Below are 26,617 nucleotides of genomic sequence, written 5' to 3'. Positions count from 1 at the left end.
GGAGCTAAGGAGGAGGGGCGAGGCACGCTCCGTCACGCGGATCATAGACGCATTAAATGCCGGCCCTCTAACTCAGCCTTGGTTCCCCGGATGTCGTTTGCACTACAGCTCCCACCATCCCCAGCGTTGCGTCGCAGGATCTAAGGCCCGCGCTTCCTTTTGACGCCATTTATCCGCATGAGAAGAGAAGAATCCTTGGAAAAGACCCTGATGTTGGGAAAGATGGAGGGCACTAGGAGAAGGGGACGACAGAGGACGAGATGGTTGGACAGTGTTCTCGAAGCTACCAACATGAGTCTGACCAAACTGCGGGAGGCAGTGGAAGACAGGAGTGCCTGGCGTGCTCTGGTCCATGGGGTCACGAAGAGTCGGACACGACTAAACGACTAAACAACAACCTCCGCGTGCGCACGCGCACAAATACGCGCAGTCGTCGCCTCACGCCGGGGGGAAGCGGCCTCTTCCTTCACGGGAAACAATGGGTCGCTTTACACTCCGGCTGCGGCCTCTCCAGCAGCGCGACTAAGGGCTGGTTGCTCCGCTGGCCCGCCCCCCCCCCCCAGCAAGAGACAGGGCGACGGGGCCTTCGGGCTCTCTTTCAATTGAAAGTGAAACATTTAATTATCGGGTTTTGATTGCAATGGAAAACAAATCCTGAGTGCTTACGGCCATATTAAAAACAACCCCCCCAAACACACACACAAAAAACCAGAGCATAACGGCGAATTTGGTCCTGATGCTTGTCATTCCACAACATCACAAATAAAAGTCCACTTAGCTGATGTTCCAGTATTGCAAGGGGGTTGGACTAGATGACCCTTAGATCCCTTTCCAGCTCTACAATTCTGTGATTTCCTCATGGCTGTTTTCGTTGCTATTTATTCCATAGCATGGCTCCTGCAGAGCCTGAGCTTGTCTACTCGAGAGTAAGTCCTATTGAATTCCATGCGGCTTACTCCCAGGTAAACTCGCGGCCCCTTTTGATAAAGGGTGGGTATATAAATTGAAATGATGATGATAGCAGCAGCAGCAGCAGCAGCAACAATAATAATAATAATAATAATATGCAATAACTGCCTACATCAGGCATAGGCAAACTCGGCCCTCCAGGTGTTTGGGACTACAATTCCCATCATCCCTGACCACTGGTCCTGTTAGCTAGGGATCATGGGAATTGTAGTCCCAAAAACATCTGGAGGGCCGAGTTTGCCTATGCCTGGGCTACATAGCCTGAATCCATGGGGTTTGCGCCGGCAGGGTGGAAGAAGATGGGGGAAGTATTTTATGGTGGTCTGCTGAGTTCAACATGAGTGTTAACATATACACCACCTCTTCTGTCCGGGGTAAAATTACACTGTTTTGCTGACTATGCTGTACTCCTCCCATGACACATCTCTGATGCCGTCTATCACTGCACACGGTTGAGGTTGCTCTGGTAGCGAGGTTACATTGATGCAAAGTTAAGCCGTAATATTCTTGATAATGTGCCAATGTAAAGTTCCCAGCAGCAGCAGCATGTCTTCCAGGTCTGGTTGCACAGGGGAGGGTTCTGTAAATAAGAAAAAAGGCAGTAAAAACAGAAAGAGCAAGCAAGCAACATATTTGTGTTGGGAATGAACAGCAGTTAGATGTAGGTATACCTGGTTTATCACTGTCTTCATTAAATTAGTATGTTTATAACTAATGTTGTCATTAGAGCAAATGGGTTTAATGATAAATAATCTGGAATGGGTTTTGATCTGCAGAGGTTTATAATAGAGATCGTTACAGAGACATTCCCCATTATGTCTGATGTGAATAACGGGAGAAAAAATGAGAACCAGTACACCAGAGTTTATGTGATGAAGTAAAATGTAGGCTTCATTAATGTTAATATTGATCTTATGCAAGATAATGCATCAGTCATGCTATTATTATATATATATCTGAAAGTAAGCATGCTGTTTCAGCTGTTTATATTTTCCCAGCTCTACCAGGACAAGACAATTAGATTTGGATATTAACTTTAAAAATATTGATACCATTCCAAAAAAGGCAATTTGCATAATGAGGTGAGATGCAAAATTGATCTTATTTGGAATTGATCCCTCCATCCCATAAAACTCTGCCCTGTAAATTCTCATTAACTTTTGCTAGAATTTGCCACATGGAGAGAAAGATTGCATCAATGGCCATTTCAACTTTTAAAGTCAATATTATTATAACCATGGCTGAGTAAGTCAAATATATTTTAGCAAGGGGTGGGCAGAAATAAAGAGATGGCACAAGTCAGAAAGGAAGGCCTGTTGCTTGCCGCAAGAAGGGCAAGCACATAAAATACGCAACACAAATATTGAGCTTCATGTTCTCATAAGATACCTTGACCTGGCTTGACAAGGCTGTGTGACTGAGGGAGCTCCCAGAGGGGACCTCACAGCCACCTTGCTCCCCCTGTTGTAAGCCAAAAATGGCTTATCTTCTGAGTTAGCCAATAAAACTCAGAGACAAGAGGAGTTAGGAGTCCATTATGTTTATTGCAAAGCAATAAGGTTACAGTCGAATCTTTTCGGAATACTGCAACCCCACCCAAAGGTCGGGCAGGAATTTATAACATTTCAGACAAAGGATTTTGATTTAACCAATCACATAAAGCATTACATCATTTTAATATTTAATATTCATCACCTCATTTCATATTTAATACGTATGTCATTACCTAATCTAATACGCATGCGCAATAAGCGTTGCTAACTAAACTTTGATTCTTACCATGATCTGTTACATATTATTAGTTTGCATGTATGGGAACCTGTGTTACGTGTGGCTGTAACAATTTATGTTCTAGTTTATGAATTGCTTCTTTGTGATTTACATATTAGCTGACCTTCTATCCCAGTAGGGACAGCTTCTTGCTGAATCATCAGTTTCTTTAAAGCAACAGGTTACCATAATTCACTAATATAAGCATATTCCAGGATTTATAGGGAATTACATTATTACCTTAATTGGGGCCCTTTGGGCCCCTGCTACACCCCCTTGTCCTTCTTACTGCCCTGCCAAGGTTTCACTCAAGGTGTTGTCTAAGCTGGGACTTGTGGCTAAGAGCTCTCTTCTTCACGAACCACGAGGTGCAGTCAATGTTTGTTGAAAAGTGGACCAACTCACGGCAAGAAGGGCTTTCAATATACTTTGCTGCCTCGAGTTGACAGGCTTGGCATAGCTTAATGCAGAAGGAACGTCTCTCCAGATATTGCATGGAACGTTTTTGGAGAAAAAACTTCTCTCTTCAGAGAGAAAGACTCACTCTCCAGCCAAACCAAACAGTGGAGCTGTGGTGGACTATGCCAGCCATTTGCAGACCATATTCCCCGATGAATCCCCTGGCAGGAGAGTATCGCCGAGCCCCTGCTCAGATGCAATTTCTCCACTTTTCCAAAGCTGCAATCTCATGTCTGCTGACCTGGGAGCAGGCTCCATGGAACTCCCTCAGGGAATGTTTCAAAGTATTGCACCATCTACTTTGAAACCCAGTGGGAGGAGAGGATGTAGCTGCTGCGCCAACCTGGCAATCTTCCTGCTGTGGAGAGACTCGCCTTTGGCCAAACTAAACAAGGTGTGAGAGAAAAGCAGCTTAGGTGGTTCTGAGTGGGCAGACCACAGGAAGAATTAAGCTTAGGCTGGTGTCTCAACGATGACCTTAAGACCTTAAGGATGGAGTTACATCTTGGCTGCAGGAACGTGTCCTCTGGTAACCTTCAGAGTGGAGCATATGTTATATAGGGCAGCCTGGGAGAACTCTTTGGAAAACCTTCAACTAGTGTGCTATGCAGGTGATCAACTGCTGATCGCCTTAGGGCAAAAATATTGTTATATAATTTAGGGATTGCAATCACCTAAACCCCAGAAATTCTTAAATGGTTGTTGTTTAGTCGTGTCTAACTCTTCGTGACCCCATGGACCAGAGCACGCCAGGCACTCCTGTCTTCCACTGCCTCCCGCAGTTTGGTCAGACTCGTGTTCGTAGCTTCGAGAACACTGTCCAACCATCTCATCCTCTGTCCTCTGCTTCTCCTTGCGCCCTCAATCTTTTCCAGGGAGTCTTCTCTTCTCATGAGGTGGCCAATAATAATAATAATAATAATAATAATAATAATAGTAATAATAATTTATTATTTATACCCTGCCCGGCCCATCTGGCCGGGCTTCCCCTCCCACTCTGGGCAGCTTCCAACAAACATTAAAATGCATCAAATATCACAGATTAAAAACTTCCCTAAACAGGGCTGCCTTTAGGTATTTCTAAATGTCAGGTAGTTGTTTATCTCTCTGACCTCTGATGGGAGGGTGTTCCACAGGGCAGGTGCCACTACTGAGAAGGCCCTCTGCCTGGTTCCCTGCAGCTTTGCTTCTCGCAGTGAGGGAACTGCCAGAAGGCCCTCGGCGCTGGACCTCCAAAGTATTGGAGCCTCAGCTTCAGGATCTGTCCTTCCAGTGAGCACTCGGGGCTGATTTCCTTAAGAATGGATAAGTTTGATCTTCTTGCAGTCCATGGGACTTAAATGGTAGGATTTCTATTAACCAAGATACTAGATGAAAGGGATTGATGGGCCATCTGAGAGGAATCCTTTTGACCTGGAAAGAAATGGGGTGTGTGTTTGAAGGGACAGGAAAAGAGAATTTTTAGCAAGGTGTTCTTGGAAAAAGGAGGAAGGGAGGGAGGGAGGGAGGGAGGGAGGGAGGGAGGAAGGAAGGAAGGAAGGGAAAGAAAGACTGGGATACATCTTGGGCAGGCTGGCTGAAGGCTGACTGGGAGGAGATGCCTTGCACTCCATGGCTGCACTGCTGTGGGGTACAAGCCCCACAATGACCATGCTGTAGGATCTGGACTCCTTCCATGCAGACTGAAGGTCTTTTTATTTCTTAAAGCTACGACTGTCCCTGCCACGTCTCAGTTCTCCAAAGAAACACAGACCCTGCATGAGTGCCTGGAACCCCATAGACGAGGCATAGGCAAACTCGGCCCTCCAGATATTTTTGGACTACAACTCCCATCATCCCTAGCTAACAGGACCAGTGGTCAGGGATGATGGGAGTTGTAGTCCCAAAACACCTGGAGGGCCGAGTTTGCCTATGCCTGCCACAGACTCCCGCTACCACTCGGCAGGCAGAGGGGGAGGCACCCAACTTTTGTAACAATAACATACAGCTTCAGTTCTGTTGCTGTTTATGCTTCCAAGCCCAATTAAAAGTGCTCCTTTTGACCTATACAACTCTTTGCAGCTGAGCACCACAATAGCTTCTGGAAGGTCTCTCCCAACATGAACCCTACACAGTAGGTGTTACTTTTCGAACACCCTGTACAGTGGTACCTTGGTTTATGAACTTAACCCGTTCCGGAAGTCCATTCTTAAACCAAAACCGTTCTTAAACTGAGGTACGCTTTCCCTAATGTGTCAGGAGTATGGGCAGGAGTCAGGCTCTGGGGCCTGTAGTGCTTTGCAGGACTGGGGCCTGCCTCAGCTTGTGCTGGAGAAGCAAGGAGTGGCCACTCAGGTGAGGCCACTTGATAACTCACTGCACCTGGTGGCAGGAGCTGGGAGGGATAAAAACTCAGCATTTCCCTTCAGCTCTTTGCCACAGATATGCTATCCCTGCCTGGTTGCCTCTGGCCTCTTGCTCCTTGGACCCTTTCCTTGCCGACACCTTGTTCCTTGGACCCTCGCCTTGCCGACGCCTTGTTCCTTGGACCCTCGCCTTGCCGACGCCTTGATCCTCGACCCTTGGACCTCTGCCTTGCCGACGCCCTGATCCTCGACCCTTGGACCTTTGCCTTGCCGACGCCTTGCTCCTTGACCCTGCGACTGCCTGCTACTGGACCCTCAGCCCTGCACCTGTTCCTGCTTCTACACCTCCATCTTGCCTCTGGTCCTGACGTCCTCAGTCAGGGCTTCAACCGCCCGCCGACCGGACCGTGACATAATGAGGCCTCCCGCTGCCGGTGCCCTTCCACCGTTTGGATTCCGTTCTTAGACCGAGTTAAAGTTCTCAAACCAAGACACTATTTCCAGTTTTGCGGAGTTTGTAAACCAAATGGTTCTTAAACTGGACTGGTCTTAAACCGAGGTACCACTGTATATCACATTTCCCAACCATCCGAATGCAGAGTGATTCCCAGCCACCTCCACAAGCCTGAAACCAGTCTAAAAGTTTTTGAGGGGGGAATGCACCCCCCCCAAATCTCATTATCAACACACCTTTACACCTTGCCAGTTGAAATATACTCGGAGTCGAGAGTGAATTTCATGCTCTTTATTCAGCTCATATTCATCAAGGAGAAGAAGAGAAGACGAATGGCTCTTTTCCCAAAACCATCTGCTTATATACATTATTTACACAATGGGCCTTGCGTGATTGGCTACTTCAGGGCTACACCTGTGGGCCAATTATATTGTGGATTGACTTCTGCCTGCAGCCTGATTGGCTGCTCCTACAGGCCAATCAGGTAGCAGATTCACTTCTGCCAGCCGCCTGATTGGCTGCTCCAGCAGGCCAATCAGGTTGCGGATTCACTTCCACCTGGAGTTGGATTGGGTAGCTCCCGCTGATTCTGAATCCTATTGTTCTAGGATTCAGCTCAGTACATAACACCCCTCCCCTCTAAGTTCCAGTCCTGCCCGGGAAGTTGCATTCGTAGTCCCCAAGGTCTGCTGGCCGCCTCCGTGTGCGTTGTGGCCTGGGGTGTTCCTTGGTCAGGGGTTCTGGTTCTGGCTCGTGTTCCGAGGCTGCTGGCTGTGCCGGGGCTGTCTGGTCTGGCGCCACTGAACCACTAGGTTGTGACTCTGGTTCCGGTGTCCTTCCAGCCTCGGGGCGCCCCTCTGTGCCTACTGCTTCTGCTTCCCCTGCCCACCCCTCTCGCTCTACAGGCCTCACTGCCCTGCTGTCCCCTTGGGATCCCTCTGTCCCGCTCTCCTCCCGGGTTCCTCCTGGGAATCGTCGCCGTAGCTGGTCGCAGTGGCGGCGCCAACATTGCCCCCCTTCCGTTAGTACCTCGTACGACACGGGACCGGTCACCTTGGTGACTGTGGCGGGTACCCATGCTGGGCCTGCCCCAAAATTCTTTGCATACACTGGGTCCTGGGCCACAAATGTCCGGGGGTTCCTGCCTTTCCCCACCACTACCTCATCCTGAGCTCTGTCGGGGTGAAGTCGGTCCAGTCTAGTTGCAAGGCGCCGGCCCATGAGTAGTTCAGCTGGGCTCCGGCCCGTCGTTGTGCTTGGGGTGCTGTGCTGTGCTAGAAGAAATGCGGCAAGGCGGTATTCCCAGTCCCCTTGTGTTATGCGGCGGAGGCTGTCCTTGGTGGTCCGCACCATGCGCTCCGCTTGGCCATTGGTGGCAGGGTGGAATGGTGCTGAGCGGATGTGGCGGATGGCGTTCTGCGCTGTGAAGGTCTGGAACTCCTCTGACGTGAATGCGGTTCCATTGTCTGAGACGAGGGTGTCAGGGAGCCCGTGGGTTGCAAACAGCTTACGTAGTACCCGGATGGCTGCCGCCGTAGAAGTGGACGGTACCAGTGCGACCTCCAGCCATTTGGTGTAGGAATCCACCACTATGAAGAATGTTTTTCCCTGGAAGGGGCCAGCGAAGTCCACGTGCAAGCGTGACCATGGATGTCGGGCGGACTCCCAGGGCTGGACTGGGGCCCTTGGGGGATCCGGGCGGGATTCTTGGCAGGTCTGGCAGTGTTGGACCCAGGCCTCTATCTCTCTGTCAATCCCCGGCCACCACACATAACTCCTGGCAAGGGCCTTCATCCTCACTACCCCTGGGTGTGTCTCGTGTAGGGCTGTGAGGACCCTTTTGCGGAGGGGCTGGGGAACAACAACCCTGCTTCCCCATAACAGGCACCCCTTGTGGGCCGACAGTTCATGTTTGCGGTTTGTGTAGCCAGCGAATTCTGGCCCGGGGCTGCTGCTGGGCCATCCTCGCCACACCCAGTCCAGGACCCGGGAGATGACCCTATCTTTTGTGGAATGGTGCGCAACTTCTTGTGCCTGAATGGGTCGGTCGGGAAGCAGCTCCAGGGTCATAACCTCTTGCGCAGGCGCTGGGTCGGGGCCTGTTTCTGGTAGTGGTAGCCTGCTGAGTGCGTCTGCGTGGCCCATCGCCTTCCCAGGGCGGTGGATTAGTGCATACTGGTAGCCGGCAAGGAAAATTGACCACCTGAGGACACGTGGAGACAACACTTGGGGGGTCTGCTTCTCGGGGGCAAACAGGCCAAGCAACGGCTTGTGGTCAGTCACTATGGTAAAGGGCCGCCCGTACAAGAAATCATGGAATTTTTTTACGCCCTTCACGATTGCCAGACCCTCCTTGTCAATCTGTGAGTAGTTTCGTTCGGCTGCAGCAAGCGTCTGGGAGAAGTATGCCACCGGCACCTCTCTTCCATCCGGGAGTTGGTGTCCCAGGACAGCGCCGATGCCATAGGGAGAGGCGTCGCATGCCAGCACCACTGGCAGCCTCTTGTCGAAGTGTGCCAAGACCGAGTTCGAGACGAGCAAGTCCTTGACTGCCTGGAATGCGGCCCTTTGTCGCTGGCCCCACACCCAAGGGGCCCTTTTATCTAGGAGTCTGTGTAGGGGCTCCGCTACCGCTGCCTTATGGGGAAGGAAGGCATGGTAAAAGTTCAATAGTCCCAAGAATGACTGAAGTTCGGGCTTGCTCTTGGGCGCTGGGGCCTCACAAATGGCCCGTACCTTGTCACCGGTTGGATGGACCCCTTCTGCGTCCACCTTAAATCCCAGAAAGTCCACCTGCGGCACTCCCAGTAAACACTTTTCCCGCTTCACCTTGAGGCCCGCCGTCTGGAAACGGTGCAGGACGGAGCGGAGGCGGTCCTCAAATTCCTCTGGTGTGGGCCCGGCGATCAGTACATCATCGAAGAAGGGGGTGACGCCAGGAATCCCTTTAAGGAGAGAGTCCATTAGATTCTGGAATATGCCTGGTGCCACGCTAACGCCAAATTGCAGCCGCTTTACTCTGAATGCCCCTCTGTGCGTCACAATCGTCTGAGCCTCTGCTGTGGCTTCGTCCACAGGCAACTGTTGATACGCTTGGGCCAAGTCCAGTTTGCCAAAGATTTTTGACCCAGCCAGGGTGGCGAGGACATGGCTGACCACTGGCACTGGGTATGCATGGGCCGTGAGAGCCTTGTTTATGGTGCATTTGTAGTCTGCACAGATGCGGACCGAACCGTTAGGCTTGACGGGTGTGACAATTGGAGTTTCCCAGGGGGCGTTGGGCACCGGCTCCAGCACTCCTTGCTCCACGAGCCGGTCCAATTCCTCGTCTATGCGGGGTTTCAGGGCGAACGGGACCCGGCGGGCCTTGTGCCTGATGGGTCGTACAGCGGGGTCTAGCTGTAGGGCAATGGGGGGTCCTGTATATCGTCCCAATGCCCCATCGAAAACCCCTGGAAACTCTTTGCATATGGCGTCCACGTCCACTTGTAAGCTAGTGCGGTTCACCCCGGTAACGGCTAGCCCCAGAGGTCCAAACCATGCCAGTCCCAGTAAGCTAACGTAAGGGCCCTTAACTACCAGCAAGTCCAATTGTTGCTTTCGCCCTCGATATTGCACCCTGAAGGTCCCCACCCCCATTGTAGGGACCTTACGTTTCTGGAAGTCCCGGAGGGTGAATGGGGCCGGCCTTAGTTTGGGACCCCCATTAGGGCACAGTTCCCTTAATGTTCGGGCCGAGATTATGGATAGAGTTGAACCCGTGTCCAGCTCCATGCGGCATGGGGCTCCCTCTATCTGTACCTCTATATAAATTTTCTCTGTGCTGGGATGGGGCAACTGGAATACCTGGTAGTCCGTGATCTCCGTCGAGTTGCCTTGGTGCATGGTGCCGTGTGACCTGGGGCTCCTGGGTCGGTCATCTGATGCTTGTCGACGAGGGTGAGTCGAGCCCGACACACCCGGGCGATGTGTCCCAATTTTCTGCACTGCCTGCACTCTGCGTTGCGGAAACGACAGGTCCTCCTCTCGTGGTTCTCCCCGCAGCTTGCACAGTTCCCTCCTTCTCGTCGAGGCTGCTGTGGTGTGTGTGCTGCTTGAGTGCGCCGCTGTACTCGGTGTACTTCCTCCCTGTCAGATTCGGATTCGTCGGTGAGGTCTTCGTGGTAGACCCTCGGTTGGGATGGCGGGGCCGGTCGTGCCTCTTGCGTTGATCTCTCGGCGGCTTCGGTTGCCAGGGCTTCCTCCAGAGCAATCTGGAACGTGAGGTCTTTTTTGGCGTAGAGGCGTCGTTGCAACATCTCGTCCCTCAGGCCACCGACGAGGCGGTCACGAAGCATGTTCTCCAACTCTGAGAAGTTGCATAACCGGGCGGCTTGGCGGAGGGAGGTCACAAACCCAGTTATGGTTTCCCCCGGGGCTTGCCGCTTTGCGTAGAAGGCATTTCGGCAGGCTACCACCGAGGGCTGTGGTGAAAAGTGCTCCTTCAGCCGTTCCATTATTGTTTTGTAAGAGACGGTAGCGACATCTCTAGGTGCAAGGAGAGCCCGGGCGATTTCAAACGTCTCCTCTCCACAGACGCTGAAGAATGTCGCCCTCTTCATGGCATCGTTGGTGACTTCTTTCGCTTGCAGGAGGAAGTTGAAACGGGCGGCGTACCCTTCCCAGTCTCCTGATGCTGGTTTGAATGGCGAGAAGCTGCTGTCGGTTGCCATTCTGGGTTCCTTGGGTCCTGGAGCTGAAGCCTGGATGCACGGTGCGATGCAGCGGTGCAGCGGTGCAGCAGGTGGCGGTGCTGCGGTGCAGTGCGTGGTGGCAGTCAGCTCAGCAGGATCCCACCTTCGTCGCCAGTGAAATATACTCGGAGTCGAGAGTGAATTTCATGCTCTTTATTCAGCTCATATTCATCAAGGAGAAGAAGAGAAGACGAATGGCTCTTTTCCCAAAACCATCTGCTTATATACATTATTTACACAATGGGCCTTGCGTGATTGGCTACTTCAGGGCTACACCTGTGGGCCAATTATATTGTGGATTGACTTCTGCCTGCAGCCTGATTGGCTGCTCCTACAGGCCAATCAGGTAGCAGATTCACTTCTGCCAGCCGCCTGATTGGCTGCTCCAGCAGGCCAATCAGGTTGCGGATTCACTTCCACCTGGAGTTGGATTGGGTAGCTCCCGCTGATTCTGAATCCTATTGTTCTAGGATTCAGCTCAGTACATAACACCAGTCCTACTCTGAGCAGACCTGCTTAAGTTAGCAGACCTGGCTAACTCAGATTAGATGATTCCAATGGGCTTATTTCGAGTAGAACTTAATTGACTAAAACTCATGAGTGTACAGCGTAGGATTGCTAGTTAATGTTATGGTTTTATTCTCTTTGTAAAGGTTTTCTTTAAAAACAACAACCAAGTGGTGTATCTTTTTCATGAAAAATAGAATAAACAGCCATCTTAGTTGCAAATAATTTCTTATGCATGCCAAGAGCAGATCTCTCTCTCTCTCTCTCTCTCTCTCTCTCTCTTATACCCCACCTTAATTATTTTACTTGATTTATGCTGCATTTGTGACATTCCATTTCATTACGTTGTTGCTATCAGCTCTGGGATGCGTTCGAAAGGAGAGCGGCACGGAAACAGAGCAAATCAAGCCAGATCGAAAAGCCAAATCTTTAGCTGCCTCCCTGCCCTCTTGCTCCCTGGCAGGATGCGCGTGCATGTGCCCTCTTGCCTCAGGCACCCAAACCTGCCTGCGCCGGCCCTGCTGCTTACCAAAGGCGCTCTAAGCTGGAACCTGCCGCTGAGATGCTGATGGCTCAGAGCCTCGTGGAGGGGGCGGCGCGTTTCCTCGACCGCCCGCCAGGGGCCGCCGCTGCGTTCGAGCCGGACCGGAAGTCTTTCCCTCTCCCCGCGAACGACGACGCCAGCAGCAGCAACAACAACAACAACAGGCACGTCCTGGCGTACCCGGATGTTCCTCGCCCGCCGTTTCCGCCTGAGGGAGCGAGCGAGGCGCCGCCGCCGCGAGTCCCCGGGCTGCCCAGCGTCGCGAGGTGGGCGATGGCGGAGGCCTCCGCGTCCTGCTCCTCCCCGTCCCCGGCGGCGGCGGCGACTGAGGAGAACGGGTGCCCTTCTCCGCCCCCCCTTCCTCCCAGGAGCCCCGAAGACGGCGGCGGCGAGGAAGAGGAGGAGGAGCGGGAGGTCGGGGGCCGCCCCCACCGAGGCTGGAGCGAAGCCCAGTTCCGGCGCTACGGCTTCCCCACGCGGCCCATCCCCAGGCTCCGCCACGGGGACCCCAGGGCCGAGGAGCTCATCGAGAACGAGGTGAGGGGGTTGCCCCCCCCCATGGCGGACGGGAGGAAGGGGGAGGGGGTCCCCTGTGCTGAGACCCTTGGGAGGGGTAGGGTGTGGGGGTTTGGCAAACGCCCTGGCCCCCTCTCCTACGGTTTCCCGCCAGCCTTGGTTAGGGTGCCTCCAGCATTATTATTATTATTATTACATACACAAAAATGTGCATGCATTTATACATTCCTATATGTCTATCCATACCCCCAACTCTGAGAGTGGGGGTATAGACACACACACACGCATATATGCATTGCAGGGGTTATACTAGATCAGGGATCAGCAAACTTTTTCAGCAGGGAGCCAGTCCACTGTCCCTCAGACCTTGTGGGGGGCCGGACTATATTTAGAAAAAAAATATGAATTAATTCCTTTGCCCCACAAATAACCCAGAGATGCATTTTAAATAAAAGGACACATTCTACTCATGTAAAAACATGCTGATTCCCGGACCGTCCGCGGGCCGGATTGAGAAGGCGATTGGGTCGCATCCAGCCCCCGGGCCTTAGTCTAGGGACCCCTGTACTAGATGATCCTCGGGGTCCCTTCCAACTCTACAATCCTGTGATACTATATACTCTGCCTTTCCCCCTGACAATGACTTAAGGCAGCTTACAGTGAGAGGGATGGAGGCCTGAGTTTCCTTCTTGGAGGAAGTGGGGGGGGGGGTCCTCTCTGCTGAGAGCAACCCATCCATGCCCATCTGTCTGCTTCCCCCCACTTTGCCACCAGCCTTTGTTAGGGTGCCTCCAGTATTATTATTAATATTATTATTGCACATACACATGTATGTACTGTATATGCATTTATAAATTCCTATCTGTCTATTCACACCCTATACAGTCATACCTCGGGTTGAGTACGCTTCAGGTTGCGTACTTTCAGGTTAAGTACTCCACGGACCCAGAAGTGTTTACCTTTGGGTTCCACCTTGCGCGCATGCGCAGAAGTGCTCTATCAGTGCTTCGTGCATGCACGCTATCGCTGCTTGGGTTAAGGACTTTCCGGGCTGTGAATGGCACTCCGGAACCAATTAAGAAAAACCATTAAACATTGATAGAATTAAAAACTAATTACACATATGTTTAAAACCACACACAGAATTATAATCAAAACAGCATGGCACCCAACCCTTTAATTAAAAGTGGTCAGTTCCCAGAAGCTTGTTGGAATAGGAAGGTCTTCACCTGCCGACAGAAGGATAGGAAGGAGGGAGCCAGTGTGGCTTCTCCAGAGAGGGTGTTCCAAAGTTGACTGGGAGCAGCCACCACCGAGAAGGCCCTCTTTGTGTCTATGAGGGTGGCGGGACCAAGAAGAGAGCCTTCCCCAAAGATTGCAGATCCTGGGAAGGTTCACATGATGGAGTAGGGTTGCTGGATCAGGAGACTTCAACCTTGAAAAAATAGGGGGGGGAGGGAACATAGAGGGAAGTTTTCCCACCACCTTTTTTAAACACCCCCATGGTAGGAATATTCACTTTTGACAAGCAACCTTCAAATAATGGCAAGCTGGCCCACACATGCACAGGTTAGTGAATTGTGGCACATAGGCTGAGGAAAGAAGAGGGTGGTTTTTATATTATTTTTGTTTGCAAAATATTTCTTAGTCCCCTGGATCCCCTTTTTACTCATTATACTTTATTCTGCAGTTGCTATATGAAAAACCTGCTGATGATGTTCCTGTTTCAGCATTACGGTTCCTGTGCATTTATGGCTAGGTTTAAGCTGCCTTTTGGTGCCTAGCTTATATATCTCAGTTTTGAACACTATTTGAGTATCCTTGTTGAAGAGTTAAGCATTTTGATTCCTGGCTTGAACATTAAGCAGAAAGGTAATCCCATCACCATTCTGCTTTTTGACTTCTAGTGTTCTGCTGTATCGGATTGTCTTCAGGCTGTGCTTTATGAGTGACAGCAGTGACTAGTTGCAGCTACTTTGTTGTGTGTGGCGGGACCACACACACACAGGCTGTCTTCAGGCTGTGCTTTATTTCCTTCCATTGCTTATTCCTAGTTCCAAAACCATCCTGAATATTTGTGGCTGAGAGTTACCGTAGATACCTCCCACCTTACCTTGGGATTTTGCATTGCTATGCCTTGTGCTTTTTTCTTTTCTTTCCTAGGAGCCGGTGGTGTTGACAGATACAAATCTGGTGTTTCCTGCTCTAAAATGGGATCTGAACTATCTTCAGGAGAACATTGGGAGTGGGGACTTTTCGGTATATAAAGCAAGCACCCACAAGTTCTTGTACTACGATGAGAAGAAAATGGCAAATGTTAAGAACTTCAAGCCTAAGTCAAGCAGGGAAGAGATGAAATTCAGCGACTTCGTTGAGCAGCTCCAAGAAATAGAACAGCAGGATAGTGGAGAAAGGTAACATCGGCTGGTGGCTTGGCGGTTTGGTTCTGTCGTGAGACATGGACTGAGTTCTTCTAAGGCTGAGTGGGAACCTTTTTCAGTCTAAAGCAAGGGTCAGCAAACTTTTTTAACCCTTTCAGACCTTGTGGGGGTTGGACTATATTTTTTTGGGGGGGGGGGGATGAACAAATTCCTATGCCCCACAAATAACCCAGAGATGCATTTTAAATAAAAGGACACATTCAACTCATGTAAAAACATGCTGATTCTCGGACCATCCACCTGCGATTGGGCCAGATCTGGCCCCCAGGCCTTAGGTTGCCTACTCATGGTCTAAAGCAGGCATCCCCCAAACTGCGGCCCTCCAGATGTTTTGGCCTACAACTCCCATGATCCCTAGCTAACAGGGCCAGTGGTCGGGGAAGATGGGGATTGTAGTCCAAAACATCTGGAGGGCCGAAGTTTGGGGGTGCCTGGTCTAAAGGCTGCATTCTCATTTAGGGGACACGTGCCAGTGGTGGGTGGGGCCAGAGCCAGAGTGGGTGGAGCAACTGGTGTAAGTTTTATCTCAAGTAAGTTGTGAAGCAGGACTGGTGAAGGGTGTGACATAGGAAGAGTCCTGAGGGCCAGATAGAGAGGGTTGGAGGGCTTCATTTGGCCCCCAGGCCTGTGGTTCTCTGCCTTTGTTCTAAGGGGCTCATCTGCATGAGATGTCATCCCTGGCTGGCTGCTTGCAGAGTTTTAAACTGAAGAAAATGGTGAGACATTCTACATCATACAGAAATCCTATCACAGTGCAGACTGATCCGAAACAGAATTCGTTTCTCTCTTCACACGGTCAAATTCTGTACAGTGGTGCCTCGCTTAACGAATGCCCTGCTTAACGAAATTTCCGCTTAACGAAAGGATTTTTCGAGTGGAGGTTGCCTCGCTAGACGAATTCGTTTTATGAAAAATTCATCTAGCGAATCGCGGTTTCCCATAGGAATGCATTGAAATTCAATTAATGCGTTCCTATGGGCAAAAAAATGAATTGAAAAAATTCAATGCATTCCTATGGGGTTCGCTAGACGAATTTTTCGTTATAAGAAAAGACCCGTGGAACGAATTAAATTCATCTAGCGAGGCACCACTGTACTTCTTACCTTGAAGGGAGTTTTCCCCTTTCCTGTTCATCCCCCTTTTACCATGCAGAAGTGTCTTCCTGAAACAACAGGATCATATCTAATAGTTATAGTGCTAGTATTGCTGCTGAAGGCATCCGTTAAGTGTGTTCCTTTGGGCAGCACTCAAGGTGATGGGGAAAAGAAATAGGATTCTGGACTCAGTGGGGGGGGGGCTGGTTCTAGTGCTCCCTCTCCTGTTAAATTCATTGGAAAGCGGCTGTGCAATTAAAGCCAAGAAAAAGACTACAACGAGGAATGTGCTACACAGGTTGGGAGAAGAGACCCTTTGCTTCCTTTGTTGATTGCAGTGAGCGGAATCAAGGAGTTCCTCATCATCCAGTTGTGCAACTGGATGTGTGTGGTTTTTTCATTTTTTCATCCTCCCCAATGCTCAAAGCAGCTTCCTATAAAAATAATAGAATAAAAAAAATAAAAAAATGCAGCTTTGGAAATAAGAGCATCATAAACAAGGGCTTTTTATGGGTTGTTTTATGGTTGGTTATATATGAGAACTGTTTACTCTGCTACTGCTATTTTAATGCTAGCTATTTTTACTGCTATTTTAATGGTGTATTTTACTTTGTTGCAACCCGTCTGGAGGACATGCCACCCTAAAAGGCAGGCTAGGAACCTATGATCATAATCAGTCTAATCAACAGCAGTATTAACACTAGGTCACAGTCCCTAATCCACTGCTTTAGGTCTTTTGGAAGATAGGTTTTGTATCCTGTCTGAAAGGATACAAAGATAGGACGGCTTCTAAACTCATAGGGGAGGCCATTGCACACTCAAAGCAATTGCAGTAGATTGCCCTGCTTCTCCTTACAGATGCCCTCTTCTCACATAGACAAAGGACCACCCTATAGAACCTCGGCAGCAGCTGGGCTCAGGTGAAAGGTGATCTCTGAGGATGAGAGTACCTGAAACCATGTGTTTTGTGCATCAGGGAACAGATGGGTCATCCTGCCTGTGTGTACCTGCCCAATTTCTGTTGTCTTGGTAGTGCTCAAGTGAATCCTTTCCTTAACTCTGCAGTGGAGCTGTCCTCTGTGAAGTTAGCCTTTGCTGGTAAGGTTTCTATACAGGTGAATGTGCTTTTGAGGCATTGGCTAAAAATGAATGAAAGATGGCAAGGCGAGATCTTCCTTTTTGCAGACGTACATTTAAAATTCTCCTTTCCCCCTTGTTTTCTGCCATGTGCAGGCTTTATCTGCAGCAAACTCTGAACGACACAGTTGGGAGGAAAATCGTGGTGGATTTCCTGGGCTTCAATTGGAATTGGATTAACAGGCAACAGGCGAAGCGAGGCTGGGGTCAGCTGACATCCAACTTGTTACTGATCGGCATGGAAGGTAGCAAATTTGCCTTTGACTTAGAAGTCCCTAAAGGTCTTTGGACAACTCGTTGCATTTTGCTTTTATTGGTGTGTTTTTTTTGGCTTTTTTAGGATTACTAGCATAGACAACCTCTTAGGGATTTCTTTTGCGCACAAACATCCAACATCTAGCGCCTGTAATCTCATATATGAAAAATCCGATGTAGGTGATTCAGAGGTGATTCACATTCAAAGAAGCGGTGTCAGGGATAGGGTCCATAGATGCCAGAATAGCCAACATTATGCCTCCCAGATGTTGGACTCCAGGCAGCATGGCCAGCGAGCAGGGATGATGGGAGTTGCAGTCCAAACGTCTCATGGGCATAACTTTTGCTACCCCAAACATCCATAATCTTTGAGAATAGGGCCTCTTGTTCACAGGTTACATTTCATAAGATAAACCACACTTTTCTTACTTTGTTTTGGAGATATGCATGATTTTTTTCACATGCATCCATTCCATCTGGCTGGACAGATAGGCAGCATGGCAGTCATCTGACTGCTCCAGTGAGAAGGACTTTCTGCACGTAACTAATTCTTCCTTCTCCTGTAACGTGTGCTATAAACCGATGACATACATTCAGATGTGTCCTCTGTATAACTGAATACCGGTACACTGTTTAGATGACCCCCCACCCTATGTAGAACTTGATTTATTTTGGTGCATGACCAATGCAGATCACCCGTTGTAAGGTAATGATTCCATTGTGCCTTTCAGGGCATTCTCTCATAAGACAGCCTACACTAAAACCATTAAACAACCTCCCTTGCTTTGGATAGCTCTCTGTATGGATAACTATTTTTCAGAAAACATCTAAACCCCAGCCGTTAAGCTGGTTTTGAATTGGTTTGTCAGTGGCTTTCCTTACGCAGTGATGGGAGCTGTTGCCTTCAGTGGGTCCTGAGAGTGCTGTTAAATTGCCCGATGTGCTCTTTAAACTTTATTTTATAATGGTTCACTTGTAATGTAGGCACACCCTCATTATTAATACTTGTGTTTAGAGGGCTGTCAGGTTTACAGTGTCTCTTGTCTCTTTTTATGAAGGGAATGTTACTCCAGCACACTATGACGAGCAGCAGAATTTCTTTGCCCAGATTAAGGGATACAAGCGTTGTATCCTATTTTCCCCTGACCAGTTTGAGTGCCTCTATCCTTATCCTGTGCACCACCCATGTGATCGGCAGAGCCAGGTAAGGCGATATCTGTGCCAAATGGCCCCTACTTTGTAAGAGTGTGTGATGTAAAATATTCGGGTGGCATTCAGCTAAGTTTTACACAGAGTAGACTGATGGAAAGGAATGGACCTAACTTAATCACATTCTTTAATTTCAGTGGGTCTGAGTAAAACTGAGTTGAATACTATCCTTTGTTCTGATCAGATGGAAGATTCTTACAGGCTTCTGTGTCCTCTCTAACAATGACCAGCCTGAAGGAGGTCACAAGCAAAACGTGATCTGTATTTTCCTCCTGTTATTTGTGGTCAACGTCTCTTTAAGTCCTGTTCAGGCATTACTTGCTGGTGTTTAATCTGAAAATTTAGCCCTACCCCCTCGATGTTGAAGGAAAGAGACATCAAAGGCAACAACTACTGCATGCTGCAAAGAAACCCCAGTGTGCAAGCAGGTGTTTATATGTGGGGTTTCTGCATACAAACACTCCCGGCTTTCTTTTCAAATGATTGCATGCGATTCAATGCCGTGGTGAAAAGTGTGGCTGTGCTCCAGATTAAACGCAGCAACGTCCCATGTTATTGCATTTGCATCCTGCCTTTTCTCTGAGGAACTCAAAATGGTTCTTCCCCATTTTATTCTCACAACTCCTCTCTGAGGCAGGTTTTTCCGAGAGAGAGAGAGAGTGGCTGGCCCAAGGTCACACACAGAACTTGGGGGCCGATTGGAGCTTTGACCCAAATCCTACTCCCAACACACTAACCCCTATATCACACTGGCTCTCCAGTATGCAACATTCACGCTGTACACTATACTAAGAAAACACTATACTATTGAATGCAATGTGAGTAATGCATTGTCCTCTAAACGTGTACACTCCACATTGGCATGAGTAACCAGTTTCTACAACCATATGTGTAGTCTTCTCCAGGAACAACAAATTTATGGGGTGGAATTCACCTTCCACCAAGGTATCTAAACAACCTACCAAATTTCTAGGTAGCCTATCTTCTTCTTTTTTAATGTAAAAGCAAGATTCTAGCTCATGATTGGACCTCAGCCTGAACGCAACCTTCCCCATTTCTTTTGCTTACTGTCTACCTATAGTACAGACATGCAACACAGACCTCTTTTTCTATCATTTACTGATGTGCACTTAGGAGACAAACCCAGTGTATTACTGTCTTACTTAATACTGCGTTAACTAATTTTGCTTTGAAGAAAGCAAATTGGGTTAAATCTAGAATTTAGTCTAGCACTTGACTTTCCAGGTTAACTTTTGTGACTAGTATGCAACAGATTATTGTCTCTACCTGAGCTCGTGCAGGTTTACCTGAGGGGAATTGGGGCATGGGAAGGACCATACTCTCAGAAGCTCTCTAGATGACCTTTGTGACTCTTGAGTGACATGTTCTTTTCTCCTCTGTTTTGCTAGGTTGACTTTGACAATCCTGACTATGAGCGCTTTCCCAATTTCCAGAACGTCGTTGGCTATGAGACAGTGGTGGGCCCAGGCGATGTGCTTTATATCCCCATGTATTGGTAATGAGCATAGATGGAGGATTGGACAGGGTGGTGTGGGAATGGGGCAACTGCGGCAGAACCCAAGGGGCCCAGATTAAGGAACGGGAACCTTGGGATCACAGAGGCCTATGGCTCTTTCTCTTTTAACTCTGATGTATTGTAAGGCCTATACTCTGTGTATTCTGTCACCATTCAAAAGGGAGGGAGTGCTTCCTTTATCCTCAAGATACGGAGGATAAATAGGCTTTTGTGTTTTAAGGTGTTCTCATCCCAGAAGAGAGAGGAAAAAATAAAAACATCCTTGACATTTGCTAGTAGCTTGGATTTGGGTGGGTGGGTTTAGGTAAGTTGAGGCTTATCTTCAACTTACCTAAACCATGGCAGCTCAACACAGGATTGAACTGTTCCAACCACTGAAAATTTCATACACCACTGTGTAATATTTTAGTCCGTCTCCATTGGTTTTCTAAAAACAAACAAACCCCCCAAGTAGCTGAGGCTAATCTCATGGGGTGAGTTCTCCTTTACTGTAAGGGTAGAGTAAGTCTGACCTAAGCTGGATGTGGATCTGTCCCTGTACCAATCTCTGTGGGCCTTAAAATGGGAAATGGCACACATCCCACAGGAAGTAAAAAGTATAGGGAAAAGGGGGAGAAAGTGCCCGCCTTCAGTTCCCGTAGCCCTTTCAACTTGGAATGAAAGTGAACCTACCTTTGTCAGGTTGGTACTGAAGGAGGGAAGCATGCTTTGCTTGTATTCTGAGATAAAGTATACACGTCCAAAGAGGTCACCCATTCATGGGAGTGTGATCCATTGAGCAACTTAAAATAAGGACAGAAAGAAACAGCAAGAGGTCAAGGATAGGCATAGCATAGTTCCCTGGCATGAAGTGCAAATAGGATAGAAGCCGGGGGATAAAATAATAACAAAGGCTCAAGCTGAGCTGTCTGTGTTGATGCTGTAGCACTGATGTTGTTAATTCTTAAATTCTCTGTGGCTACTACCATGTTTCTCCGAAAATAAGACACCCTCTTATATTTATTTTTCATCAAAAAAAACCACACGGTGGCTTATTTTCAGGGGATGTCTTATTTTTTAATTACATGTCCAGCCTAGCCTCTTCCTTGGCACCCTCCAGAACTGCGCCTATCACTATGTCTTATTTCCACGGTATGCCTTATATTGCGCAAATGCTTAGAAATCCTGCTACGGCTTATTCTATGGGTGTGTCTTATTTTAGGAGAAACAGGGTAAAATTGGAAATGTATACAATTGCCCTGGCCTTTCTATTATTCTATTCAGGTGGCATCACATCGAGTCTCTGCTGAACGGAGGAATTACCATCACTGTAAACTTTTGGTACAAGGTAAGCATGTCTCTAGCTTTTGTTGCTGGCAGTAGAGAACTTTGTGCAGGAACAGAACAGAAACATAGAGCTGCTGCTTGGAATAACTGTTTTGTGGTGTAATGCAGTATTGATGTTGCTACGTTATAAAATCTGTCCTCTTCATCCTACACACCTCTGATGGCTGCTTAAGGTCCCCTAGAGTTACATTAACTCTGCCAAACTTGGCCTGTGTTCTTAATTCCATTTCTTAAAGAATTTGTATGGCTGCATTGGTGTTGTTCAGTAAATTTGCATACCAAAGATCAAAATGAGAACACAAAGTACGTAACAGAACAAAAGCAAAACCAATAACTCCCCTCCCGCAAACTTATTTAAAAGGACATAGAATGCTAATCAGCCAAAGGTCTAGTTAAAGAGAATATTTTTCACCTGACACCTAAAGATATGTAATGAAGACTCCTGGGAGCCCATTCCACAATGACCGCTCCACACATCAAATGGGGGGGGGGCAACCTTTGCGCGGTTGCGCACAGCCCCCTGATCCCATAAGGCGACTCCACTGAGTCACTGCAGGAAAGGCCCCCTTCCATAGCTGCCAAGTTTTCCCTTTTCTCGCGAGGAAGCCTATTCAGCATAAGGGAAAATCCCTTTAAAAAAGGGATAACTTGGCAGCTATGCCCCCTTCTCATGTTGTCACCCTCTGGAGCTAGGGATTGATGATCACTGGGTCAGAGTTGGTTCACATTGGGAGAGGCGGTCCATAGATACTCCCTCTGTGAAGTATGTAGTTCCTTGGGTTGAAACAATGCCTAATTGTTTAATGGTGATGGTTCTTTCCTAGACCAGCATTTGTGCAATGACCTCTAGTATGACTGTGTGCCATTTGGCTGCTCCTCCTGTCCCCCACTGTTTTATTGGCCACTGTTTTACTTTGTGTGTGTGTGTGTGTGTTAGTTTTTTCAAGCTACAAACTTATGATCCTGCTGTTTCCTTTTGGTTTTTCTGCTACCTCCCAAACCAGAAACAAGAGTGAGCGCTGCAAGTTTGATGCTAGTCTCTTTGTCTAGGAATCCCCCCCCCCTCAATCGATTTGGAAGCTTCCTAAGTGTGGGTGGGTGGGGAATCCTCTTTGAGAGTACGATCACATGTAAATATTTGTTTTTGGTTTTTTCCAGGGTGCCCCAACTCCCAAAAGGATTGAATATCCCCTAAAGGCTCATCAGAAGGTGGCAATAATGAGGAACATAGAGAAAATGCTGGGCGAGGCGCTTGGAAACCCACAAGAGGTACAGAACAAACCTGGAAACTGTTATTGGGGGCCAAGGGGGCTGAGTTGCACAGAAACCCACAAATTCTAACTGGGCCCTGAGAGCACCAAAACAGCCTTATTCAGTTGTTTGCAGTTCCTTAGATACCCAGGAAGGCTTATCCCTGGGAGAAAAGAAGGGCTATAAATTAATGCCATGTATTTATTTTAAAATACCTCCGGACATCAGCTATGAAGATGCCAGGGTGGTATTAAAATGAAAAGGAATTCAAGCAAATCCACTACAAAATGTGGGTTTTAATAGAGTCATACGAATTTGAGGTATCTCTGGTACTATTTGCCCAAAGCCTGGTTTAACTTTTTAGCTTCAGCATTATGTCATTGGCAAATAGACATCTCTCCAAACTTAAGATACAATAAGATCTTGTACAGACATCAGGAAATGTGGCGGATTTCAAAAGTAGGCTGATTTGCTCAAGGGGCAGGGTTTCAAAGGTCCTCGGAGTTCAATAGATGTTAGTGCTAAAGAAAACCTCTGTAAACAATTGCACACTGGTGTTGCAAACAAGTGACAATTGACATTGATCTTAAGGCCTGCTTGTTCTACTGGGGTGAGGGCTCCAAACATTAATACTGAGTTCTAAGCCTATTACAGTGGTACCTCTACTTACGAATTTAATGTGTTCCGAACGCACATTTGTAAGTCGAAAAAATTTGTAAGTCGAATCCATAGGAATGCATTGGGAGAAAAAATTCGTAAGTAGAAGCAACCTTATCTAAAAATTTGTAAGTAGAAAAAATCCTATCTAAACCACATCCAAGATGGCGGACGGAGCTCCATTCGTAAGTAGAAACATTCGTAAGTAGAGTTATTCGTAAGTAGAGGTACCACTGTATCCTTTACTGAGAATGGGTTGGAAGATAGACAAGGACAATAGGGACTTTAAAAAGACTGGGAACCATTTATGTTGTGTTTTCAGAAATATTGTAAAGAGGTGGACTCACTAGCAGCGTTTGAGTAAACATTTACAATTCACAAAATAAATACAGAAATAAAGATGTAAAAATGGGAAAATAACAAAGTGTAAGTGGAAATGTGAAAATAAGCACAGCCATACCTCATGTTACGTCTGCTGCGGGTTACGTCTTTTCAAGTTGCGTCCTGCGCCAAACCTGGAAGTCCCGGAACAGGTTACCTCCGGGTTTGGCGCGCATGCACAGAAGCGCCGAATTGCATCACGCACGTGCGCAGATTCTACACTTCAGGATGCGGCCTTTTCATGTTGTGAATGGGCCTCCGGAACAGATCCCGTTCACAACCAGAGGTACCACTGTATGGTATGAAAAAGTTAGGACTATAACAACATTTAAGTTAAAGATTGCAATATTAAGGTAGAACAAAACAGGCAGGGGAAGTAAATATAAAATTGTAAAACTTAATAAAAATTATTTACAAAAAAAGAAAGAATAGGTTGGAAGATGCACAGTTATATTCTAGTGTTCACTTCAACGGTGTTCTGCTCTTTCCAGCTGTGCTTACAGTTTTGCACCTTGGGAAGGTTTTTGGCTGTGCAAACATCATTCCATTCGGCATATGTCTGTAGCCAACAGTTTTTGTGGTTTTTCTCCTTTTTTGTTGTCGCTCTGAACAGGTGGGCCCCTTGCTGAATATGATGATTAAGGGGCGGTATGACTAATCCTCGGCCTCTGCAGTGGTGGATGTTGCGAGCTGCTTCACAGACAAGCGGAAGATACTAAGCGCTAGTGTCGCACGCAGCAATTGAAAGACTGAGGAGCTCCTGGCACAGCTCTGCCCTGCTCTGCACCAACGTAGGGAGTGACTGGTACCAACACACACTCCTATTCATCCCTCTTTCAACTTCACTTAACCTTCCAGAAGATCCCGTGCTTCATGAAGTAGGAACCTAGCTGCCAAGGACTCGTGTGTCTGCGACCTGCCAGTATACAGAGTTTGGCGCCTGGTAACTTGCCTGTCACCTGTCACATCGCAAAAGACTTTTTTGGGGGGAGGGAGCAGAGTTTAGACTGGCCCTACCAGTCTTTTGCTTCATCCCACCAGCTGAATTATGTTGCATGAAGGGTGGACGCAGTAAGTCTCAAATTTCTTGAGGGTCTCCTGAAGTGGGAGAGAACCTTTGGCCATGTAACACGCCGCTGCCTGCTTATTTTGCCAGGGAAGTGAAAGCAATTGCATGCTGGCATCTGCATAGTTGCCTGTGTGAGAGAAGCAACTAGACAAGCCATTTCGATCTTCCCTCTGCACCTCGGCGTTAGAAATCTCCCCGTCACCCCTTCTCTGAGGTTTAGCTTCCATGCTTGTCAAAGGTCGCCTTCTCTCCGATGGCACAATTTTCTTATGTAAAACAAAATTATGGTTACAAGTACATAGAGGGGGCAGGTAGGGATGGAGAGAAGAAAGTCTTCTGAGTGTACCGTGCCAAAACGGCATTTTGGAGGGCCTGACCTCTTAATTCTGCTGGGAGTCCAGGCTGAAGTCCCCATACACACAGATTCCCTTTGCTACCCTCCAGACGGCTTTTCCACAATGAGCACCAGTGCCCTTTTGTCAGTAAAAACACCTTTGTGTCATGTTTCTCTTTCCATACATGGAAATGTTAATTTCACTCCATCCTCGACCTTCTGCATACTAGATTATAATGGATAAATAGGTGGAGAAGGGGAACAGCAAAGTTACGGTAACTCTTTTTTTGCAGTGACTTTTTGGACAGACTTCTATGTATGGTGGAAGCCTCTATTTTCCATTTTGTTCTACTTTTCTCTTCCTGGAAGGAAATGTGGGTGTTTCTGGCTGTGTTTCATCAAGATGAGAGTGCTGAGTTAAGATCCCAGCTTTGCTCCTTTGCCACAGAGGTGCTTTTCTGTGAAATGGAGCGTTTTGAGAAGACCTCGCTGCAAAAGCTTTGCTTGTCCCAGCAGGAGAGAGGTCATGGCCACCTTGCTGGGACAACACCTGAGCATGACTGCTCCTTTTCTGGGACAGATCACACTCTTATCCTTTAATTGTACAGATCACACTCCTAATCTTTTACTGTGAATTCAGAATGCCGTAGCCGAAGACATTCTGGAGAAAGCTGGGTAGTGGTTCAGATTCCCCTGGGCAGGTCAGACTCTTTAATGAGGGAGCAATGGAGCTTTGTCATGAGCCAAACCTACTGTTCGATTTAGCTCTGTGAGCCACATAGAAGCAGTGGAATGCCAGGGTTCTTGCAACAGATAATAGATCGGGAAGGGGGATGGAATGGCTTCTGAAGAGCAAGATTGGACTTGGCAAGTGGTAATACTAATAAAAAGCATTCTGCCTTTGCCTGAGGGCAAAAGCAATTCTTGTGCTTCATGGAAAATGCCCCAGATGTGCAGCAGTATTGGCCAGAGTGCCAACGGAGACTGGAGCAATTTGTGGAATCTTGCTGTTGCATAGAGCCCATGCGGAGAAGGGGCCACATGCCTCGCTTGGAAGGAAGAGGATGATGATGGGACTTAAACACAACCTTCAGATCTCTCATTTCTTTTTTGCCAAAGGTAACTTCTGAAAGTTTTTTTAACGGTCGGTTGTTTTTTTTTAAAGAAGAAAAAAAATCATTGCGCCTGACCGGTGCAAGAACTCAGTTTACAATGCACTGATGGACTGATTTAAGTTACTGTCTTCTCTTGTGGTTTTTTTTTTTTTGTGGTGTTTTTTTTAATCCTATGCTTTTGATGCCCTGCTGTGGTATTGGGGAAAGCTGTGTGTGTGTGTGTTTTCTGTGATGATGTGTGAGGACATGTGGGAAATGCATTCTGAAGTGTAGTTCTTAAAATAAAACTGTTCAAAGAGAGAAGGATGGTGTTTCCTTTGTTCCACCCGACAAATGGTCCTCTCTTATCAGAGAACTCGATCAGGACTGTGGGAATGGATATCCCTTTGAGGGCTGTGGCATAGGCTCGCTGTGTAGTGCTCAGACTCTTTATGCTGTTGCTAGAAACTTGTGTTTGTAGATCTCTGGAACTACAGTTTTAGCCTACACAGCCCTTCCAAAGGAGGTTCATTGC

The 26,617-nt window shown here is 47.9% G+C and overlaps 1 protein-coding gene across 1 annotated transcript; it reads left to right on the top strand.

The window, feature by feature from the left end:
* The first annotated feature begins 11,978 nt into the window (after positions 1–11,978).
* Positions 11,979–26,402, top strand: HIF1AN (hypoxia inducible factor 1 subunit alpha inhibitor). The gene is made up of 8 exons (XM_035138243.2): positions 11,979–12,318; positions 14,461–14,711; positions 17,066–17,214; positions 18,283–18,428; positions 19,843–19,949; positions 21,234–21,297; positions 22,455–22,565; positions 24,199–26,402. Exons 1-8 carry the CDS (start codon positions 12,055–12,057, stop codon positions 24,241–24,243), a joined length of 1,137 nt encoding a protein of 378 aa, XP_034994134.2. The 5' UTR covers positions 11,979–12,054; the 3' UTR covers positions 24,244–26,402.
* Positions 26,403–26,617: the final 215 nt, after the last annotated feature.

Source organism: Zootoca vivipara, chromosome 5 (assembly GCF_963506605.1).
Source record: "Zootoca vivipara chromosome 5, rZooViv1.1, whole genome shotgun sequence".
Taxonomy (NCBI): Eukaryota; Metazoa; Chordata; class Lepidosauria; order Squamata; family Lacertidae; genus Zootoca; species Zootoca vivipara.
This window is presented reverse-complemented; position numbering and strand designations above follow the sequence as displayed.

Coding starts and splice junctions, on each gene's coding strand:
- HIF1AN (XM_035138243.2), top strand. CDS start 12,055: ATGGCGGAGGCCTCCGCGTCCTGCTCCTCCCCGTCCCCGGCGGCGGCG. Junction 17,215..18,282: donor GTTACTGATCGGCATGGAAG/GTAGCAAATTTG, acceptor CTTTTTATGAAG/GGAATGTTACTCCAGCACAC. Junction 18,429..19,842: donor CATGTGATCGGCAGAGCCAG/GTAAGGCGATAT, acceptor CTGTTTTGCTAG/GTTGACTTTGACAATCCTGA.